At 38.5% G+C, this 21,064-nt stretch overlaps 2 protein-coding genes across 4 annotated transcripts in view; one reads left to right on the forward strand and one right to left on the reverse strand.

Annotated features, from left to right (window-relative positions):
* Window positions 1–546: 546 nt before the first annotated feature.
* Window positions 547–18,464, forward strand: ENO4 (enolase 4). 2 transcript variants are annotated; one of them, XM_056494882.1, is made up of 14 exons: window positions 547–699; window positions 1,850–1,978; window positions 3,218–3,408; window positions 4,270–4,418; window positions 5,767–5,936; window positions 6,151–6,282; window positions 7,683–7,748; window positions 8,570–8,620; window positions 10,410–10,574; window positions 11,790–11,915; window positions 14,128–14,323; window positions 15,007–15,074; window positions 15,596–15,713; window positions 17,610–18,464. In XM_056494882.1, the coding sequence occupies exons 1-14, from the start codon at window positions 553–555 to the stop codon at window positions 17,696–17,698; spliced, it is 1,797 nt and encodes a 598-aa protein (XP_056350857.1). In that variant the 5' UTR covers window positions 547–552; the 3' UTR covers window positions 17,699–18,464. The 2 variants fall into 2 exon arrangements, with proteins under 2 accessions (XP_056350857.1, XP_056350860.1); XM_056494885.1 differs by having other exon boundaries at window positions 8,573–8,620; window positions 17,610–18,457.
* A 285-nt stretch (window positions 18,465–18,749) lies between these two features.
* Window positions 18,750–21,064, reverse strand: part of SHTN1 (shootin 1) — a 52,903-nt gene continuing 50,588 nt past the window's right edge. For both annotated transcript variants that reach the window (XM_056494881.1, XM_056494880.1), the window contains exon 17: window positions 18,750–20,252. In XM_056494881.1, the coding sequence (XP_056350856.1) occupies window positions 20,042–20,252 (211 nt within the window). In that variant the 3' untranslated portion in view covers window positions 18,750–20,041. The remainder of the gene's footprint in view (window positions 20,253–21,064) is intronic.

The following is a 21,064-nucleotide window of genomic DNA, read 5'->3' on the forward strand; positions in this document are numbered from 1 at the left end:
AATGAGCAAAGGTCCACACATATTGATTTTAAAGCTGGGGAAATGTGCGGCTAACAGCTTTTAAGTATCTCCATTTTCAGTTACTTCAACAAAATTACCGGTGAACAGTGTAAGAAAGTGAAAGTTTTTGTAGGAAATTGCGGGCTAAAAATGATCGTTTAGGTCGCGAAATGTTTCATTTCATTGCAAGTGGAGGGCTTTCAAACGCAGGAGTTACTGTGGGCGTTTTGCAGCAGACATTTCCCAAACACACAGCCCGTCCCTCTTCCAGGACCGTAACCTCACCGAGTTTTGTTGCTCGGTAACTTTTCAAAGCGAGGAGCGCTCGGCGGGGCCGTCCTGCCTTGGAAGGCCACGGCCGGGCTGTGAGGGCGGCGCGGCACGGAGGGACCGAACCGGGCCGCACCGAACCTCCGCGGCTCCCAACCCGAGCTGCTCCCGGGCGGGTGTGAGGGAGCAAAGCCCCGGGAACGCGGGCACGGCGCCCTGAGCAGCCGCTGTCCCGCCCTGGGGCTGCCGGCCCGCGAGGGAAGAGGCGGGCGCGGCCCCGCCATGGAGGCGGCCGAGCGGCAGCAGCGGCAGGCGCGGCTGCGGCGGGAGGCGGCCGAGTATTACCGAGGGCTCCGTGTGCCCGAGCGGATGGAGGAGGCGCTGAACGAGCTGTTCCTGCAGCGCCCCGACGATCTCTACGGGGAGCTGGTAGCGCGGGGCGGGGATGCAGCCGGGCGGGGCCGGAGCGGCCTCTCCTGGGGCAGAGGGGCCGTGTGGGCACCGTGCATCTGCCGGCCCTTGCCCTCAGCGAGGGCACGGCGTGTCTGTGTCACCCTTCAGTGCTTTATCCGCCAAGGACTGCCATGGTTCTGTGCTTGTGGCCGGCGGGTGCTGCGCCATGTACGTGTCCGCAGCAGCCGCGCTTCTTGGCCTGTCGACACAAAAACAAAGTAGTTCGCAGATGGAGTGGTTTGCCCCTAACAAAACTGCTGCTCAGCAGTGCTGACTCCCGGCAAACAGACTGGGTGCTGTTCGCACTGCAGCTGCTCATGAAAGGCAAATGGGCCCCACTGGAAGGGTCACGAATCAGACCGGTTTTATCTGGTCCCCCTTGGCAAAATATTATTGAGAGCATAAATAAACTTCAATTAGTGGCGATACAGGAATTGCAAATACTAGAATAGTGAGCAGCTCTCAAAAAACAAAAAAGATTCCTTGTATTGTCTTTGATGGGAATTGAAATACTTAATTCCATCTTATGCTATTGCCCATCTCCAAGTGTTTTGTCATCATCAGTGGAAAGGACTGGAACTGGTAACACCTTTCCTTGCTTTGCTTGGTTCTTCTTCGTTGGCACATTCTTCTTCTTTGTAGCCGTAAGTGTTTTGTAGTTTTCCTGTTTGATGAGCTGTAGTTTGGTGACTCCCAGATAACAGATTAAATAATGAAACTTACTAGTTTCATTTTAAGGAAGTTTCGCTAGTTTCATTACTAGTTTTATTATAAGGAAGTATGTAGAAACCTCTGGTAAAATTGTAATCCTTTTTCTAAACCAACATTGGTGTTCATTAACTGCAAACAAAGACCCAAACAAATTGAATTATGATAGTTCATCAGGTCCATTAAAAACCATGTTGGAAGAAAAATGGAAACTCTGCCTACCAGAAGTCATGGTTTCCACCTTTCTCACAGGGCTCAAAGCTTGCTGGAACATATAAATCATAGAGTGACAGAATGTGCTGAATTGGAGGAGACCCGTAATGGCTTTGTTCAGTGGTGGATTTGATTGTAATCATGGAATAAAAATCTCATTGCCTGGAAATTGACTTTTAATTGAGTTCTTTCTCTTTCATTTAAGGCTAACTACTTTTCTAAATTTTCAAAACCTCCAGTAATATGCAAGTTAGTTGGAAGAAAACTTTTTGATGGAGTTGGTCGGCCAACATTAGAAGTGGAAATATACTGTACAGTGAAAAACTATGAGAAGGTATGAGCTGCTGCTTCTTGTTTTATTTATTTTACTAGGACAATATCTGGGAGAGGTACTATTCTCACATCCCAAGGAACGTTTTATTTTCCATCTTAAGGACAAGATATAAATCTGTGTGACTCAACAGTTGAGTGTTGTAACTTGGAAAAAAAAGTATAGTGAAAAGTTAGACAGTTGACAGCAGCTATGTTAGTTAGCTATTGTTAGACAGTGGCAGCAGCTATGAAAGCTTTATTTTCCAGGAATTAGACAATATTTTGCAAGTAGGATCTGATAGTGTATCTTTGTATATTAATTTTTTTTCTGTCTTAATGATCATGTAGGTTTTCCTTACACCCCATAGTAACCTTATACATTCACTTTCATTTCATTTTTTTCTTTAATTTTCAGATCTTTGTATTTCTTTTTGTGTGACACTTTCAGAAATATACAGTACAGGTGAAAAACAGTATAGATAGAGGCATTTCTTTTACACTGAGCTAATAGGTTGATGTGGGTGACAGTGAAGACAAACACCCATTTAGCACCTGCAATGCAGAATTGTTGGCTCATCTCTTCCCCAACCTGAAATATTCCAAGTTACATCTTTTCAGCTCTAGCTGTTGTGGAGTAATTATTTCTACTTTCCCTCAGTTAAATTCTGGTTCTGGAATTACATGTAACCTCCTAGATATTCACAGGATGTAAAGTTAATACTGTTAATGCAGGCAACTGTGGGAAATTTGTAAATTATGTCTTCCTTAAGTGAACTTTCTTAATATCATTTTTTCTTCATCAGTACAGAAAAATATATTTGAATTACCTAAGACAAAAGTACCTGATCATGAGGGATGGCATTAAGCAGGAATGCTGATGAATTGTGGTACAACAGGCTACCAACAGCTGCAGTAAAAGGTGCCCAAATGACTGTATGGTCCTTAAAATAGCTCCATTTATTCTGACAGCATAATATATGTATAAGGCAGATCTGTCAGAGGGGTTTGGCCTATGAAGTTATAATTTTAGGTCAAAAAACTTGAATAATGTCTGCAATTACCAAAGTATAAGAGCCTAGAAAGAAGGTGCTGGATGAGAAAAGACAAGTGGAGCAAATAAATTTGGAGATATGTACTTGTAGAGTTGTTAAGGACATACTCCTTAGTCTTTCAAATTACATTTCAAAGTTAGAAATTAAATAGTGTTTTAAGCATTTTACATTGGTTTTGGGTTTTGTTTGTTTGTTTGTTTGTTTTGCAGAGGATTTGTTCCACTGTAATGGCTGCTCATTCTCAAATACCTGAAAATGCTTTGCCTGAAACAATTGAAGCTAATGAGAAGGAAAGAAATGACTCTGTTCATACTGCTGTGGAATGGGTCAATGAATCACTGAACACAATGTTAAGGCACTTGGATCCTACTGACCAGTGTCAAGCTGATAAGATGCTTGGGTACGTCTTGCATATTATGAAAATTACTGCATTTGAATATTTGAAATATTCACCATTAATTTATATTGTAATAAAAAACATATTCAATGTTTTCTACTTTTAAAAAAGTATTTTTAGGATATAATGTCCATCTCAGACCCATTTCACTACATTATTGCCTGCTTTTCATAATTATGATTTAATAAGCATGCTCGTTTGGGCTGCAACACTGAACACAGGCTGTAGCAAACAGACCTAATTGCCTTCCACATGAACTGGATTTGGGAAAACCTTGATAAAGGGAATAAGGACTCAGTTGGAAAGTGAGTCTAAATAAGATTTTAATGCATTGTTTATACTACTTTATATATCTCACATATTCAGTTTGCCTGAATTGGCTTTCTGCGACCCATGGATGAAGATTTCACTTCATGCATGTAATCGAAATTCAGCCACCTCTGAGTTTGCTGCCACACAATAACCAGTGTACAACTCACCTACTGTCTGAACCTAGGCCAGGCTGATGGATGTCATGACATTATGACAGGATCTGTTACTACCCATGCAAAGGAAATAAATCCTTCATGCTCAGTCTGCTCAGAGCTGACTTTCAAGCCAGAGTGATTTACAAAGCATGTACTAATGTTTGTGATACTTGCTTGTGGTCCTTTTTGTTTAATCAGTGCTGCAGATGACTACCAAAAATGAATTATATGATGAATTTATTTACTTGTCCAGCTTCACACAGAAATCTATGGCAGAAGCTCAAATACAAGCACTTAGTCTATCTCCTAGCATGTTCTTTAGCCTGTGTCACATCTGTCTACTTGTCACATGTCTAGCAATATTTTGACCCAGTAGTTTTTATGCCTCTTCCCTCAGTGAATACTTTGCAAACAAGGTAGAAGAAAAAAAGGAAATTGAAAGACAAGAAAAAGAAAAGCAGGAAGAAGAAGCAGCAAAAGCCACTCCTGCCAGTTCTTTGTGGCGTTCGGCCTCAACAGCTAAGCAAAAAAAGGGAGGAAGACCAGGTTTTACTTTATTTAATATTTTCTGCAATGCAGATATTGATAAAGGTGCTAAAAGACACCCTGTCTCATGTTCAAAGGGTTTGATTACTCTTTCCTGACCTTTTTGATCACAGCAATTTCTGCAGCAAAATGAGGGAGGGAAAAATACAGTTTCCTCATCATTCACAGGCATTGGTTGAACAGAGTTTCTGCCTTTGTTTTACAGTTGGTTTAGACAGGAGGTTATTATTCTTCAGAGTGAGGAATAAGAATGGAGGAGGATGCAAATGAAGAATAAAAATGAAAATGATAAGGAAAGAAAAGGAAATCAGAGAACTGAGTGGTAAAAAGGAAATAGAATTAAGATAGAAGCTGCAAACAATTGAAAGGGGAAGGAAAATTTCCTTCTCACACTGGGAAAAGGAGGAAAGACAGAGAAAAGCAAAAAAGAACGAAGAGGGTGAGACAGAAGTGAAGGGTAGTATAGAGTAAAAGGACGTAAACAAACATCCTGCTAGAGGAAAAAGGAAAAAATTGTGTAAGACTAGAAAAATAATTAAGCATACATGGCCAAAACCAAACAACCCAAATGAAAAAGTACCCCATGTTATCTCCATCTATAGATTAAACTCAGACAAAAAAGTTGTCATTTGTTGGAAGGGCAGAAAATTAGTTGCGACTATAATACACTGTCAGTAAAAAACCTCCCACTTCATATGTTGGCTGTGTGCACAGTAAATTCACCTGTGACCTGGAATTTAACTTCTGCAGTTGTCAGGTCCATGCAGATATCATTGTGGTGTGTTTGATACTTCAGTCAAGCTTCTGCTGATACATCTATTGGGTGTTTTCACTAATTGTGACATTGAGTTTAATATTATTGTTAGACTCAGTGCCTGACTGTTTGGAGCCAATATCAAACAGTCCCAAATGCAGTGATTCTTAGGAATCACATCATTTACTGCAGCTTCAGCAGCTGCTCCCTGTAAGTGTTCATGTAAGCACTATAGGCAATAAATATGGTTAGTGGGAGCTGCTTGGTTTAAAGCATTTTGGACAAAGTTATTTTATCTGAAAAGGAAATAAATTCTTATGAAAATTTAATGTGTAATATTTAAAATACCTGTTTTCTCATTGGGAATTCCAATTGTAATAGGCCTGAATTTTTTTTTCTACAGTCATTATTAGAAGAAATCAAGTATTTGTACTCCCAGTTAGGTTATAATGTAAGTTTAAAAAAAAAATTATTGTTTTTTAGTACACTGAGTATGCATTGAAATGACAATACCATATTTGCTCATATAACTCTGATCCACAAGCCTGTATTTAGAACCAAAAAAATATTTAGCTACTACTCTCTGTGTTGTAGCAACGAAGGTGTCAGTGGAAGTGCCTTCCATCCCCCCTGCAGAGCCTGCTGAGTCAGAGCTGTGTGGCAGCTTGGCCATTGGGGGAGCATCACTTGCCATAGCCAAGGCTGGGGCCACCGTTAGCCGTGTCCCATTGTACCTATACACTGCACTGCTGAAGCACCAGCAGGTACTTGTGGCTTTTGTAAGTTTATTTTGTTCCAGTTATCATAATTATTGCAGCCAGTTGTCACAGTGTTACTAAATTTGCATCAGAGAATACACCCTTAACACCATTGCCTGTGTTTTCAGTTTTTGCAGTTTTTGAACCCTGTACGATAACTAAAATATTAAATTATTCTGTCTTTTACATTTTTATTTTCACCTGGCACTTCCAATTACAGGAATCACCTAAAGAAATGATTCTACCACTCCCAATGGTTACTCTGTTGAACTGTGAAAAGAATTCACCTACAAAACTGAAATTAGTCAAAGAAGTTATGGTTATACCACCAGTTGAGTTATCACTCAAGCAGGTACTGTTTCCTTTTTTTAGAAATATATTCTATAGACATCATACTAACTACATATGTACATAACTATATAGGTATTTTCAATACAGTCCTTACAAGCTATATTTTTCATTCTTTGTTAGCTTACAAGGCCAAAGTTTTAACAGATGTTAGTGCAGAATTCTAATACTAATAACCTTAAATTAAGTAAAATTTGATTTAAAAGAGGAACCATGAAGATTTAAATTAAAAATGGATGTTTGTATAGAGGAAAAAATTCATGCATTGAAGAAGATGTCAAGGAATTGTGTTACACAATAATAGATTTTGCATTCGTAGATTATAAATATTACCAGTTGTTTGATATAGCATGCAAAACAACAAAATCCATAATAAATTCACTGGAATGCATAACATATTTGGGAATAAGTTGTATTAAAATGAAATTGTGACACTAGAAGGGAATACAAAGGGCAAGAAGGATGGGTGAGACAGATGGGATCACCCCTCTCTCTTTTGTTTAGCCATGTGTTGCACTAAAGAATGTATCTGCACAAGATGCCTCCATTAGGGCTGTGATTTCTACTTTGTGTGCTGGTGACCTGAACAAATAGCTGAGTTCGATTCTCTTTCTTTTTGCTTTTCCCTTAACTTTTCTGGATTGTCCCCCAGAGCTGTTAACAAGGTCACTAATTCTGCCCCATTCACAGCCAGGATGGCTCCCAGTAGTGCCCATGGGAGAGGAGGAAGGGCTTTGCTGCCGTGCAGAACACGAAGCTGTTTGTCCTGTGGTGTTGCCAGCTGTGACTGACTTCTGCCCCCTTCAGTATTCCTTCACTGGCACAGTTTGAGAAAATCTGAAATGTCCTTTACCAAGTTCGCACTTAACATTTACTAGCTCAGCTGAAAAGGAAAAAAAGCCTTGTATTAAAAGCAATGAATTCATTTAATTGGAGTGTTCTCTAGTGTTTAAACTCAAGACAGTGATTTCTTTTTTCCCCTGCTTCTTGGAAGTATTCTGAAGGTAAATGCACTCAGTTGTGTCAGAGTTTAGGAATTCTTAGGTAGAGTCGTAGTTGGGAATAGGTATTTCCACCTTCCCCCTTCTCAGATATATATGCAGACACAGATTTTTTTACTTGTTAGATACCTGAAGGGCCACTTTTGGGGAGGAGAGTACTTTCCTTGACATCCCATAATCAAATATTCCTGCTCATTCCACTGCTACTATCCCTTTATGGTTGGACATTTGACTGCATTTAGTGAATGGAGAGATTGTGTTAAGGAGCCTATATGGTTTGGGCTTTTATGATGACTTTATATTAAAATTTTCATTCAGAGTAAGTGTTGTCTCTCTTCTGATTTAAGCTGCTGAAATGAATTCATATAACTTCCTTTTGAAGATTACTGTTGTTTAATTTCAGGGGATAAAAAGAGTTCTGGATATTCAGAAAGAAATAATAAGACTGTTGGGGTCTTCAGGTAAAAAGGTACAATAAAAATGTGTTCTTACAGTGTGATGTACTTCATTTGATCTTTTTACTACCATTGTCCTTTTAAACATCTACATGGCACACTTAGCCTGTTACAGGCTTGTGACACAGAATAGAGGATGTGTTTCTCAGACAGATGAAGAAAACATTGGCCATTTGGTGAAACTTAATTAGAAAATTTAGAACAAAAAATTGTTCTAAGCATAAGACTTCCTGTTTGTCTGAATAAATATACTGGGAGGGAATGGTATCAGAGTGAAAATACAGTATATATCCTCACCCTGCTATACCTCTCACACACAACTTATTTTATTCCAGGTACTACTACTGTAGAAGTAAATCAATCTTGGTGTATGCATCTGCTTTTTGGAAAGCAATGTAGTTGTGTTTCTCCAAGTACAAAGTAATACAGTAATATTCTCATTTCTGAGATCCCCTGTATTTTTGATGGGCCGGGTGAGAATGTCTTGAAAAACAAATGATGGTTGGACAAATGTCCATATAGAAATAAACATTTTAAATTAATAACCACCACAAAATAAAACCATTAAAGTATTAAATAAAGCTGTTTCCTAATTGAAATATTTACTATCTCTTTTGACCAAAATTCAGTCTTCTTTTCTTTTCTTTTCTTTTCTTTTCTTTTCTTTTCTTTTCTTTTCTTTTCTTTTCTTTTCTTTTCTTTTCTTTTCTTTTCTTTTCTTTTCTTTTCTTTTCTTTTCTTTTCTTTTCTTTTCTTTTCTTTTCTTTTCTTTTCTTTTCTTTTCTTTTCTTTTCTTTTCTTCCATGGAATTGATTTCTATCTTCTTTCACTTCAGCAGCCTGGTTCACGAGCAGAAAGTAGGAGAGGAAAACCACAAAAATCTCTGGTAAGAAAAGAGATTTTAACTCTAAGCCTTCAACAAGGTATTCACAACAGCAGGGGACTTAAAATGTTCTTAAGAAAGGAAGCATTAATCTACATTGCCATTTTGGAAAGGGCAAGGCAAGACAAATATTCCAAATGCTCATATTTTACATAATAATTTAGATTCTTCTGACTATACCTTCCCTTCCTGGGGGACAGTAGAGGAAATAGGGAGAAATTTCTGGTATCTGGTAATTTTTCTCATGTAGAAATCCTGGTAATTTATCCACATGAGCATTTTTTCAGGCCTGTAGCACCAGCAGAGGACTTTTAATCATGTAGATCATAAAAGTGTTACCTGTAAGACTTGTGGATTGTGCTGTTTCCTAGCCCTGGGAATACTCCCTTTATCCTGCTGCATTCAGCCCAGGTCCAGTGAGAGGTTACAGATAATGGCAGATACAAACCAGCAGCTAAAGGGCAGCACTCACAATATTGCACAGGACATTATTTTATATGGCTCAAATGATCTTTTTTATCCCTTCAAAACCACTAGTTTGTTGATGAGTTTTCCAAATAGTGGAATGGAAATGCCATGCATGTTTTGCACTTCATTCTGAGATGATTTAAATATTATTAGGTGAAAATAATGACTGTTGTGAAGTATAAAAAAAGGATGGACAAAAACTTTCCTATTTTATTGTTGCTTAAACAAGAAACTCATCATCATTAAGATGCTGGCCAATGTTTTTCTGGTAGGTAGTTTCCATATTAGTGCCACAATATGTACTGCAGACATAAGGTAGAGTATTTCTGTAAGATATACATAGGGAAACAATGCCTTACATTCTCTGAAAAAAAATTCCATTTATTTCAGCAGAAGAAAACTAAAGAAGACAGTAGTAAAACTGAATTTAAAATTTATAAAAGCACCATGTTAGTTTGAACGTTTTTGTGAGGGGAAAAAAAAGGAAAAATTACAAAGTAGGTAGTGAAGAACTTATTTAGGGTAAGGAAATAAAAACTAGACAAGAGTAAAATGTTTTTTATACAGATAAATGCTTTTAATAGAATGTAACAAGGCACAGCATATGGACATCTTGAAAACCACATGAAACTGCAGATTTAACCTCTTTCTGAAGTGCAGGAAGACTGCAGCATTTTTTGCTGTCTATTGCTGCATCTTTATAATCCAAAATTCCTAGACTTTACAGTTAAAAATCAGTGTTTGGAAAACCTACAGAAAAACTGACAACAGAAGGAAATACATTAAATATTTCCTCAATACATGCTTGTGGCTGATGTCCACAATACTGTCCCTGAAGCAGACAACTGCATGCAGCTGGCTGAAGATATTTCCCCTCTGTGAAATTTGCTCCTTCTAGAAGTCTTGGATGAATCCTGAGGTTTCTTGAACAGTCCCCAGAGTCAATATCAGTGTTGTAGTTGAGGATTAATGAGTGAAAGCTATTTAAAAGTGGAGAATATGTTTTTTGTGGCAAAGGATTGGTCCATAGCACCAGAGCATTTATGGCAACCCAGTGGTTGTTAAGAGTGCCTTTAAGATAATTTTTTAAACCAGTGCTAACCACACAAGACTGAGATCTGCATGACTACATTTCCAAGGACTATTGCTCTCTGCTCAGTAGCACTTGATAATCCTTCTTTCCTAGAGAATTGTCCTTAAAGCTGCCAAGGAGATTTCTGAGAACAAATTTATAATGACAATGAAAATGACAATGAAAAAAACTTATAAATATGTATAATATGTATGTGTGTAAATAAAGTGATTATTTTTGTTTTGCTTTCAGCTACCAACCTTTAAAATATCACACTTAGGCTGCCTGACACTGGGATATGATAGTCTAGAACAACTGCTACTCCAAATGCAAATAGTTTGCAGCAATGCAGGTCTGGAGCTAGGAAAAGACATGTACTTAGCAATAAATTGTGCTGCTCATGACTTAATGGATTATGTAAGTTATCTCTCAATTTCGATTGTCTTGGGATTTAAAATAAATGTAGCTGTTTGTTTTTTTAAGGTAGTAATCATGCAAACAGAAAGAATTATCTTGCATTTATAAATTCTGGCTGAATCTTCCTGGTTTTCCATTATATTGAGCTATATCTGTTGTTTTCTTCAAACTATCCTAACATTGGCATGTATTTTTACTATGGTATGTTTATATACACATTAGTGCCCATCTCATTGTGCATCAACATTAATTTTTTAATTTCAGGTTTTAAATGTTTTTATTTGACAAAATCTATTTATCTTCTGACAAAGTCTTACAGTTCTTGCACTTTATTCCAAGATAAATCAGATTTTTCTCTAAGTAGAAAAAGAAACTTCCAATTCCATTTAGTACCTCATGAGCTTTTGTGTGTGTGGGTGTTCTGTAGTGCCAAAGCTTCCATTACCAATATCTTTTGTGAAAGCAGTTGCTCTCCTGCCTGTGATATCTGTGTCCTATACCAGAATGAGCAAAATCTTAACCATTGAATTACCAGCAATTCTGTAACTTTCTGTTACTGAACTGTTAAAGGCACTAAAGCAGTGAATATCCTGTACAGCTGCACAGTGTGCCTTTAAAATTCCTCCCAGGCTGCAGTTTGTGCTTCCCAGAATGATGAGACTTTTTTTTGTTTTGTTTTGTTTTGTTTTGTTTTGTTTTGTTTTGTTTTGTTTTGTTTTGTTTTGTTTTGTTTTGTTTTGTTTTTTTAAAGGGGAAAGAGGCAGGGAAAGGCAGTATCTTGGTTTTGAGCACTGAGGGTGCACTCCTTGCCCAGCAATATTTTTTTTATGAAAATAAGGGGGAAAGAGAAAAATTAGATTTTTTGGGGGAAGAGAAAAATGAGACTTTTCTCTCAATAAAAATATGAAATATTGTTAACTTTATGCTATAACTCTGTCAAACTGGCAGCATTGCCTAGAAATGCTGCAATAGATCTCTTTTCCTTTGGCAGTGGCATTGTTCAGAGACTGGCATGAGCCCACTGGAACCCACAGTGCCATTTTAGGCAGAGTTTTCTGTAACAATGTGCTGAGAGCTCAGGCACAGAGTGAAGCAGATGAGTGAATGCCTCCTGACTGAAGCACACACAGCCCACTGCCTTGACAGAGATGTGTACACTCTGCTTTTCAGGGTCCTGCTCTCCTCATCTTTTACGCTTTTTACTTTACTTTCTAGGAGAAAGGAAAATATGAAATACTCACTGGAACATTCAAAAGTCCTGATGAAATGGTTGCCATGTATGTGGAAATGATTGATAATTTTCCTTTTATTATTGCATTAATAGATCCCTTAAGAAAAGAGGTAAGATACCACAGTGCAGACCTTTAAACACTGGTGGCATATCACAGACCTTTTCTCATTTTTACAAAACATGTATAATACAAAGCTTCTGATTTTCAAGTTTTTAAGCACAAAAATAACACTAGAAAATGCATCTAACAATTTCTTTGAATATATTTTATTGGCAATATCCAAATTTTTTAGTGCTTTTGATATAATTTCTGATGGAAAATCCTGGCATGAACAGAATAGTACACACACCTTAAAGAATTACAAGAATTTGCTTTTTTATCTGATTCTACTTGCTAAACCACTGTTATTTTGATTACATTTTTCTCTTTATGTACACTATTCAAATTATAAGGTGAAATTGTAAAATTCAAGTGTATTACAAAAATTGATGTGTAATGCATTTTATTATATTAAGCTGGAGAAGCAAAAATTTGAACACTTGTATATTCAGCCAAAGAATCACCAGAATATATTATTGCTGCAGTTCTTTGTGATGGATACTTATAACCAAAATCCTGTCACTGGCAGCATTGCTCAGCAGAATTTTTCAAGTGGCAGTAAGATACTCTGTATTTACCTCTGTGATCAAAGTTAGAGGAGTTAATTAGTGTGGCAAATCAACTACAATAATAAAGCACAATAATATTAAGCATGTTACCAAGCTATAGATGGATAAAAGAGATTGTATAAGCTTAAATATTCACATTTATATGTAAGGTTAAATTTCCATGTGTTAAAAAAAAAATAAAACTTAATTGCTGCAGAACTTAGAATTATAGGCTGAGATTCTGCAGCTGCACAACTTAATAAAAATTTGCTCATGGTGTCAAATTTATCTTCTTAAAAATAAACACAGAGACTTCATTTTCATGAACAAAACACAGAGACTGTGATTGAAGGGAGAAGCAAAGTGATGTTGGCTCTGTGAATCTGCCCAGTGCCTGAATCAATAATTCTAAAACTGATAAACTGCAAAATCCATCTGATTTTGTCCTTAAATGGAACTTTAAAAGTTCATTTTTTTAATAACTGTGTTTCATATTGCCTCACTCTGGTTAGCCTTGCTTCCCTATGCTGTTTCAGTCTGAATCTCTGAATTACCATGTTCCAAAACACCAGGTCATTCCCCACTCCTGCCAGGGCTGTAAACTTCCTTGAGAATTCTTATGAAGGAAAATATTTGCAAGATGAGAATCAGCAGGAGAATCAGCAGCCAGTGAAGTGCAGTTGGGAATAGAGTGCAGAGTTACGGGAAATGCCTCTCCTCCTTCTCTTCCTCTCCTCCTCCTCCCAAATCTCCAAGGTTTACCCATGCCACATCTTTGCCCCTGATAATTAGATCCTTGAGGATTAGTTCTGGTACCAATTCCATAATTCATTGCCAGACACCAGAGCACTTTGGTGCTTAAATTTAAACATTGGTTCAGGTGTAAAAAACTTCATTTTCTCTTATACATAGGCTTGAAATCCATACAGGAATGGCCCCTAATGTTGATTGCAAAGTAGATAAGTACAAAAAACTGATCCACAGATCAAGAATAACCACTGGCAGAATTATGAAATAGAGATTTTTTTTAATGTGAGAACTTTGCATGCTGTGGACACAAAGCAAGCAAATTAATTAGTAAATTTCTTCTTTCAAATTCTTTAGATATCCTTGTCCTTTATTTAGCCTGGACCATGTACCATGTGGACAATGCATTAAAATAAAGAAACAAAGACCCTGAAAAATGGAGCTTTGCTAAAAAAGAGAGCATTGTATTCTGCTGTTCCCTATGGGTCCTGCCATTGAGTCTGTGTCTCCTGTTCATTATTTTATGTTCAAACAACTATGACACTTGAAATATTAACACAAAATGAGTCATTTGAATAAAACAATAAAAATTATTTTATGTTCTATCAAAATGAAATAAATTTCAGGAAGGAAATCAAAATAGCAGACCCTCTACACTTATTTTAAATATTTTAACTATATTTTGTGCAAATAGTGTTGACTAATTTCAGATTAAAATTTATGTTTTCTATCAAAATCTTAAAATTCAAGTGGTATGTTTTTCATAGGCAGACAGATTTAAAATACAGTATAAAATGTAATATGTTTAAATGACGGGCATATTTAGGATTAAACCAAATTATTATTTAATTTTTACCTTGTCAATTAGCGTTTTCATTCAGTTTAGTTTTTTTAAACTCCAGTTGTTTGCTCAATTTGTTTATGCAGGACAGAGAACAGTGGAGCAGCATCTGTTGTGCCCTTGGTTCCAAATGCTATGTGATTGCTGAGGATGCTGCCACACAGATTTCCAAACTCAAAACTGAACAAAACATAAACATAGTAACGTGCAGTGGTGTTGTCCTAAAATACATTAACCAAACCAAGGTGTCAGACCTCATAGAACTTACTGGAATTCTGGATGGTGAGTAGAGGGGGAAAAGGCTGAAACCAAACCCTACAAGCCACACATGTAAATATTTCATGTTTTTATTTAATTATTGACACTTTAATTTAATGATTTAAAAATTCAGAGTCGTACAGACTGTTTAAAATTGCATTTAGATAGTTTATTGACTACATATTATTGAGCCTTTGTGGTAAGTATTAAGAACATGTGCAGCTTCATATGTAAGATTTCTCTTTGTATCACATTTTCTTTATTCATTTTTATACCCAAGGAATAGATGGACAAATTTAATATAGCTTCGTTTTTTTCTTGTTCCTTAAAAACACCCAGAATCTCTGTGCCAAAGTGAGTAAATAGCAGCTAAAAGATTTCATTCAGTCAGGATGGTAAATTCTTTTTCAAAGAGAAGAAAAATCATTACTGTAGTGAGGAAATAAACATTTAAAATAAATAGCACAGCCTGATCAGACAGATCAGTGAGAGACAGGGACCAGGACCTTAGATGTTGCCTTATCCATCCAAAAATAAAAGAGAATGCTAATGTAGGTAGTTTACATTTTTATCAGGTGGGGTACACTCCTGTTTGTATTTAAGCATGGATAGCCTAAGGGGAAAAAAAGAATAAGAAGTCCAAACAATTTCTGTGTCAAATATGTAAAATATTCTCTAATGAAGGTGTTCCCTCCTGTTTTATGTAGGTCAAAGGCATATTACCATATTAGGCAGTCCAGATGCAGAATCTTCAGATGAGAGCCTGGTGGATCTGGTAAGTATTGAAAGCTGTTCAATTGCAGAATTGCAAAAATACTGCTTTTAACATGTACTATTTTTTAAGGAGAAAGCCTTTTTGTGCTTGAGAAAGAAACATTTTACAAAATGGGCTTTTTCTAGAGGGTTGATTTTTTTTCCCCCCACAGAGAGTGGTTATTCTTTCGAGTTTAAAGAGAGCACACAGGAAATTTGCCAAAGCAGGGAGTATATTCAAAAGTGTGTATGATCCATTTGCTTGCATTAGTTTATAAAAAACTGTGAGTTACTTAAAACATTCCTGCGTAGTAACAACATTTTAGGCAAATATTCTTAACACTACTATATTTAATCTTTTGCAAATAAAATTTCGTTTCACATGCCAGCGAAAATTACTGTTTGCATCGGGCAGATCTTTCACTGAGAGGTTTTATTTCCCCGTTTTTCTCTGCGGAGATGTGAGGGTGTGAAACGAGGCTCAGGATAAGGCGGTTAATTATTGGGAATGACTTGAGGAGTTTTTGCACTCTCTCGTTGCAGGCTGTGGGCCTGGGTGCCAGGTTCCTCAAGTTGGGAGGTCTGTCCCGAGGAGAAAGGGTGGCCAAATACAACCGGCTGCTGGCTATAGAGGAGGAACTGGCCGCGAATGGAGCGCTGCGTACGAGCTTCTTTCTTACTTTGTTTTCAGCCTGCCATGAATACGGGCACAAAGATTGGAGGGAGAATGATTGAAACTGCACCCCAGGAGGGAAGCGGAATCAAAAGGCTATAAATAAGGGCTGACAAAAAAAACCTAGGATAGCACTTGCCACAATGTATATTGTTGTCCTAATGGATTATCTGTTTACTGAATGTTAAAATAGACCCCTTCTTGAGGAGTAGCCTACATTAAGCTTTTTTTTTCCAGAATTAATTGGTTGGAGTCTTGAAGCTCACGGTGCAAAAGGAACAAAACAAAAAACCATGCATATAATGTGTCGAAAAGCTGCCAAAATGGAATTTTAGGCCAAATACCCCACCTCCCTCGAGGCCCGAAACATATATTGCTAACAAAACTTCATTTCACAGCCCTCTTTTGTATCTTACATTTCCAGCAAAATGTGTTTGGAAAGCTACAATTCCGTGGGTAAGTCTTAAATAAAACCCAAGAAAACCTCAAGCTGACCATGCACATTCAGCCTTAGCCACTTGTATGCATCTGCCTGCCTGTTTCAAGATCTGCATCTTCTTTTTATACTGTACCAAGGCACTGTTAAATGCTTAACAGTTCATTAGAGCCACTTCTCACTTGCTCAGGTATCAATCAAGCCAGAATAAAGACATGCAGTGTGAAGGGGAGGCAGAGGGACAAGGAGGGGAAGAAAGGAAGGGTTTGCAGGAATTGTATTATGCCTAAGAAAAGGAAACAGGGAGCAGAATTAAGTCATTTTACCCTCTTGTTTGTAATAATTTCCAATGTTCTACACATAGGGTAGCAGCACTTGACATGCACACTATGGCACAAAGATTTTAGTTGAATTTTTTTTTTATTGAAAATATTTTGAGTTTTTTGAAATCTCCCTCTTGCTTATAAAAAATGCAAAAAACAAACAAATTCTTATTTTTTGCTAATAGTTTCAGAGAATGCACTTTTCAAAAATAAGACAGGTAATTATAGAACTATGAATTTTAACTGCCTCAGCAGTATTAATGTATTCCCTCCTCAAATAGTATAGTCTAAACAAAGCTCTCGAGTCTGACAAATATTTGGACCTATATCTGATGAAATGAAACAGCAACAATTGCCGACACCGTTAATCATTTGGCAGAAATAAGATCCAGTACGTAAATCAGCAGCAGGGCAATAGTGGAGCAGGTCTGAGCTGCATACCAAGCTCCTCATTTGGCTGGGCTGGGAATACCCAGGAGAGCCCGTGCCCGGGGCACTGCAGTGGCCATGGCAGGGGACACTGGGCCATCGAGTGCCTGAGGGCCAGCACAGGGCTCAGGAGCTGTGCCACTGCCTGGCCCCCGTCCTGTGGCACTCAGAGCAGCCCTGGGGTGATGTTTGCCTGCACAGCTCCCCCTGTGCTGTGTGTGACCTGCCCCAGCAGGGGTGGCATCCTGTGCAGGGCAAAACAGGAGCTGCTGCTGGGGACAGGGGGAGGAGGAGTCACAGAGCTGCAAAAACCAGACCTGCTGATGGCAGGAACACTGAACTGCTGGGTATGGGATCAACACTGGGACAGGGGCTTTTGTGAAGTAGAGATGAGGCAGAGTCAGCTGATGGAACTCAGGTGGGATCAGCAGTGCAGGCAGCAAGGTGAGATGATCAGTGAAGAAAGCAATAAAAAGCAGTAAATAGCCCAGCTCAGGCTGCAGTGCACCACGTGCACATGCATATGCTCCTGATCTTGTAATCACTGTTCCTTTCTAAGGAAGGACCAGACTTTTAAAGGTGTCAAGTCTTGGAAGCATCATGTGGCATTTTCAAAACGTCTGTGTGCACCAGAGAACATTATAACAAATCTCATTATAGCAAACATGAGCTGCTTTTTTTTTCCTTCTATTTCAGGTGAAGCAAAACTTGAATTTGTTGCTTTTGCTGAAGAATCACAGCCAGAACAACTTCCTGATGTGCTTCCTTCCCCAAAGAAGGATTAGCTGCTTCCACAGCTCTGAGCCAGCCCTGCAGATTCACAGCCTGCCTGCTCAGCTCCCACAGCACAGCACACTGACCTAGGCTATCAACATTAACTTTGGGATAAATTTCTAAGAAAAAACATTCTACTAAGGAACTCACATATTAACTATTCCTAAATCCATTTATTTTCAAGCAGTTCAGCCAAGTATCTCTAAGAGATTTTAAATACTGGCTTCTCTTTTCCCAGGGACTGTTGCCTTCAACTGAAACCAAATTAACTGAGCAGTGATTATAGTCTGAAAATACCACAAAATTCTGTGCTGCATTTCCAAATTGACAAAACAAATACTGCTGTGTTAAGTCCAAAACTAAATGTTTGTTTTGAGAAAATCAGAATCTCACTCCATATAAAGAGCAAGCTGTTGACAAACAGTAAAAAAAAAAAAAACAAACACAAACAGAACACCACATTTTACAAAGAAACAAAGGCCTTGACTGTTATGCTGCTCCATCCCCCCACACCCCCTCAATGCTGCAGTGAGATCCAGCCTGCTCCAGTTGTAGCCCTCAAGACAAGTGCATCAGTGCAAACCCCAAATGCTGGGCAAAGAGCTGTGACTGGCATCAGCAGGAAGCCTGCTCCAGTCAGCAGCAGTGAGTAACAAGTCAATTCCACAAGGTCTGGGAAACTTGTCAGGAGTCTTTTTAATAAGCAACAATGAAAAGTTAAAGAAATAATTTATGTTCTAAGTAACAAAACAGTTTCAGTAAAAGCAGTGCTTCTTGAAAAACTGTTGGGTTTTGTATAATTTGAAAATCTGAACATATAATACAGCAGCAATAATTTGAGGAAAAAATACATATATGAAATTTTGCATTTTAAGTTCAGTGTAACAGACAACTAAGAGAAAAATTAACAAACAGAACCAACTGCCCCCAAGAAATGAAAATACCAATGAAAGACAAATTTCCACAATTTTATGAACTGTATGTAATTCAGTAATTAGATCAATTCCAAGATTTTCGTAGCAAACATGCAAAAACCACCAAAATAGATGTGAAGCCACCACACTCATTACTATCATTTTATTTTTAGGAAAAGCACCAGACAGTTGCATGCAGAGCCAAACCAACAAACTCAGAACATTCATCCTTCAATACTATCACTGTTTCAAACAATTAAATAAAAAAGAATCCAAGTGCATTCAAGTACGTGCCCACCCAATTTCAGTTACACCAATCTTTAGGTAAATCCCTGATTCCATTTGTTCATTATAAAAGAATGAGATACTGTGTTGAATTTAAAGAGACTACAATGGAATGTGAATTGGCAGTGGAGCAAATCAATGATGTTCCTATCTCACTGTTGTCATAGGAAATAAGGGCTGAGGGAAACTGGGATTTGTGTTATCAAATACAGACACCTGAAGTGTCACCTAATAAAGAAATTAATGTCACCAGTGTGTGCCAGGTTCAAAGGAAGGGCTCATTTGTGAGCACTGTGAGTTTTCAGCTGGGAGTTCTCTGAATGGGGATGATTCCCAGTAACTTGCAGTCCTAGAATGAATCCCAAACCCAGCCCATACCCACCGGAGCCTAAGGCAAGTTATTGTTGTGCAGCAGTAAAAACAGAGTCCAGCTGCAGCAGTTCCAAAAGCTGCTGTGTAACATTGAAACAAAACCCAGGAGCACGTCTAGTCCCAGCTCAGAAACCCCTGACTCTGGCTATCACTGCCAAAAGTCTTGGTACCACAATGAGATGCTGCACTGCCTCTGCATTTCAGTCTCTGTCTCTTCTGACAATCTGAGACAGAAGGGTTGTGCTTGTGCTTTTCATTTCCTCAATGTGTGGGGACAGCAGGCAGGGGACCAACAAGATCTTGGTTTAAGTGGATATCAAAGCATTTTTAAAGCCACGTGTCTAAACACATTTTTATTAGTGATTAGTAACACCCCCAATACTGAAGCTGATGAAGGTGTAATCACTTACAGGGTCTAACCCAAACCTATCCAGGTCAAGAGGGATGCAAGGGGCTTCTGCCAAGCTTTGGAACAGACCTTTAACAAGGCATCTTCTCAATAAAAGAAGAGTTAAAAAAGCCTCTTCAAATCCATTTTTATAGGTAACTGACACTATTTAAGAAATTCATAACCATACCTGCAAAATTAAAACGGGAAAGGGATTTTGAGTGACACACAGTTATTTAACACTTCAGTGCATGTAACAAAAACTGCATACAAAAGACCATTTCAATCTGTATTATTTCTGTCTGGAGTACAGACCGTGGCCCCTAGTAACACACCTAAGCAATTCACATGTCCAGATAATGATTCCCAAAAGGTACAGCCTTGCAGAGAAACAATTAACAGCTAGAACTATCTGTTTCTTTTATTTTCCCAACGTTAGTTTCTTTTTGCAGTGGCTTGCTTTCTTCCTCTTTCACTTTGTTCTGGTTCAGGGTGTTTTCAGACATTTTATCCCCGCTGGTGGACACAGGATCTAAAACTACCACAGATTCTGTCTCTTTTTCACTGCTAGAAGCTTTTCTTGTCAATTCTGTGTGACTAGTTGATCTAGAGGGAAAAGAATAAATATATAAATACAAATGACAGATCACATATTCAGAAGAGCATAAAAACACAGAAAAGCATTTCTATTAATAGCACATACAACGAAGACAGGTCTGCTGAGCTAATAAAAAGATTTATGGATTTAACAGCTGTTGTGTACAGATAGCAGCACACAAAATGCAACAGTCACATTTCCCCTCGTGGATCATTTGTTAAGCCAGGCATGGAAGATGAGAAATGAACTCACAAGGCACTGAAAAAGGGCTTCTCCACACCTCTATCCCAGAGCCACCTGCTTGGGGGCTGCACTGCAGGACTCAGGCACAGTGTAACCAGGTGTTCCCCTGGCTGCTGCTGGTCTCACTGGGAGCAAGCACTAATAATTTCTGGAAAAGCACCTACTGGCTTTGCTGAACCATAAAGGGTGTTTGACCAGCTCTGTGCAGCAGAAATGGGGTTACACCACCATTGTTTGCAGTGCAGGGATTCATGTGGATAAAAAGCCTCTGAGCGGGGAGGAAGGAAAGGTCAGAGACACCTGGGTTATTTGTCAAAGCCAGCATCAGCCTATGAACACTAAAAGCACTTGTCTGTGTTCAGAAGCTTTGTACTGGTGTTGAAAACATGCAGGAAAACCCTTAGATTAGCTGGAATGCACCAGCAGAGAACCTGGGAAACACTGGGAATACTCAGCCTGAGTAAGTGGCAGACTGGGGTGCTCCCACTGCCACCTTAACCCTGCTGGGTGGGCAGACAGAGCCTGAGAGCACAGCCTTGTGCCTTCTGCACCCTGCACTCCAGAGCCTGAGCCTTCC

Source organism: Oenanthe melanoleuca, chromosome 6 (genome assembly GCF_029582105.1).
Source record: "Oenanthe melanoleuca isolate GR-GAL-2019-014 chromosome 6, OMel1.0, whole genome shotgun sequence".
Lineage (NCBI taxonomy): Eukaryota > Metazoa > Chordata > Aves > Passeriformes > Muscicapidae > Oenanthe > Oenanthe melanoleuca.

What these genes read in the sequence shown, in the direction of transcription:
- ENO4 (XM_056494882.1), top strand. Translation starts at nt 553, where the DNA reads ATGGAGGCGGCCGAGCGGCAGCAGCGGCAGGCGCGGCTGCGGCGGGAG. An exon ending in CAAGCTGATAAGATGCTTGG is followed by an intron (nt 3,409 to 4,269) that starts GTACGTCTTGCA and finishes CTCTTCCCTCAG; the next exon opens with TGAATACTTTGCAAACAAGG. An exon ending in GAAAACCACAAAAATCTCTG is followed by an intron (nt 8,621 to 10,409) that starts GTAAGAAAAGAG and finishes TTTTGCTTTCAG; the next exon opens with CTACCAACCTTTAAAATATC.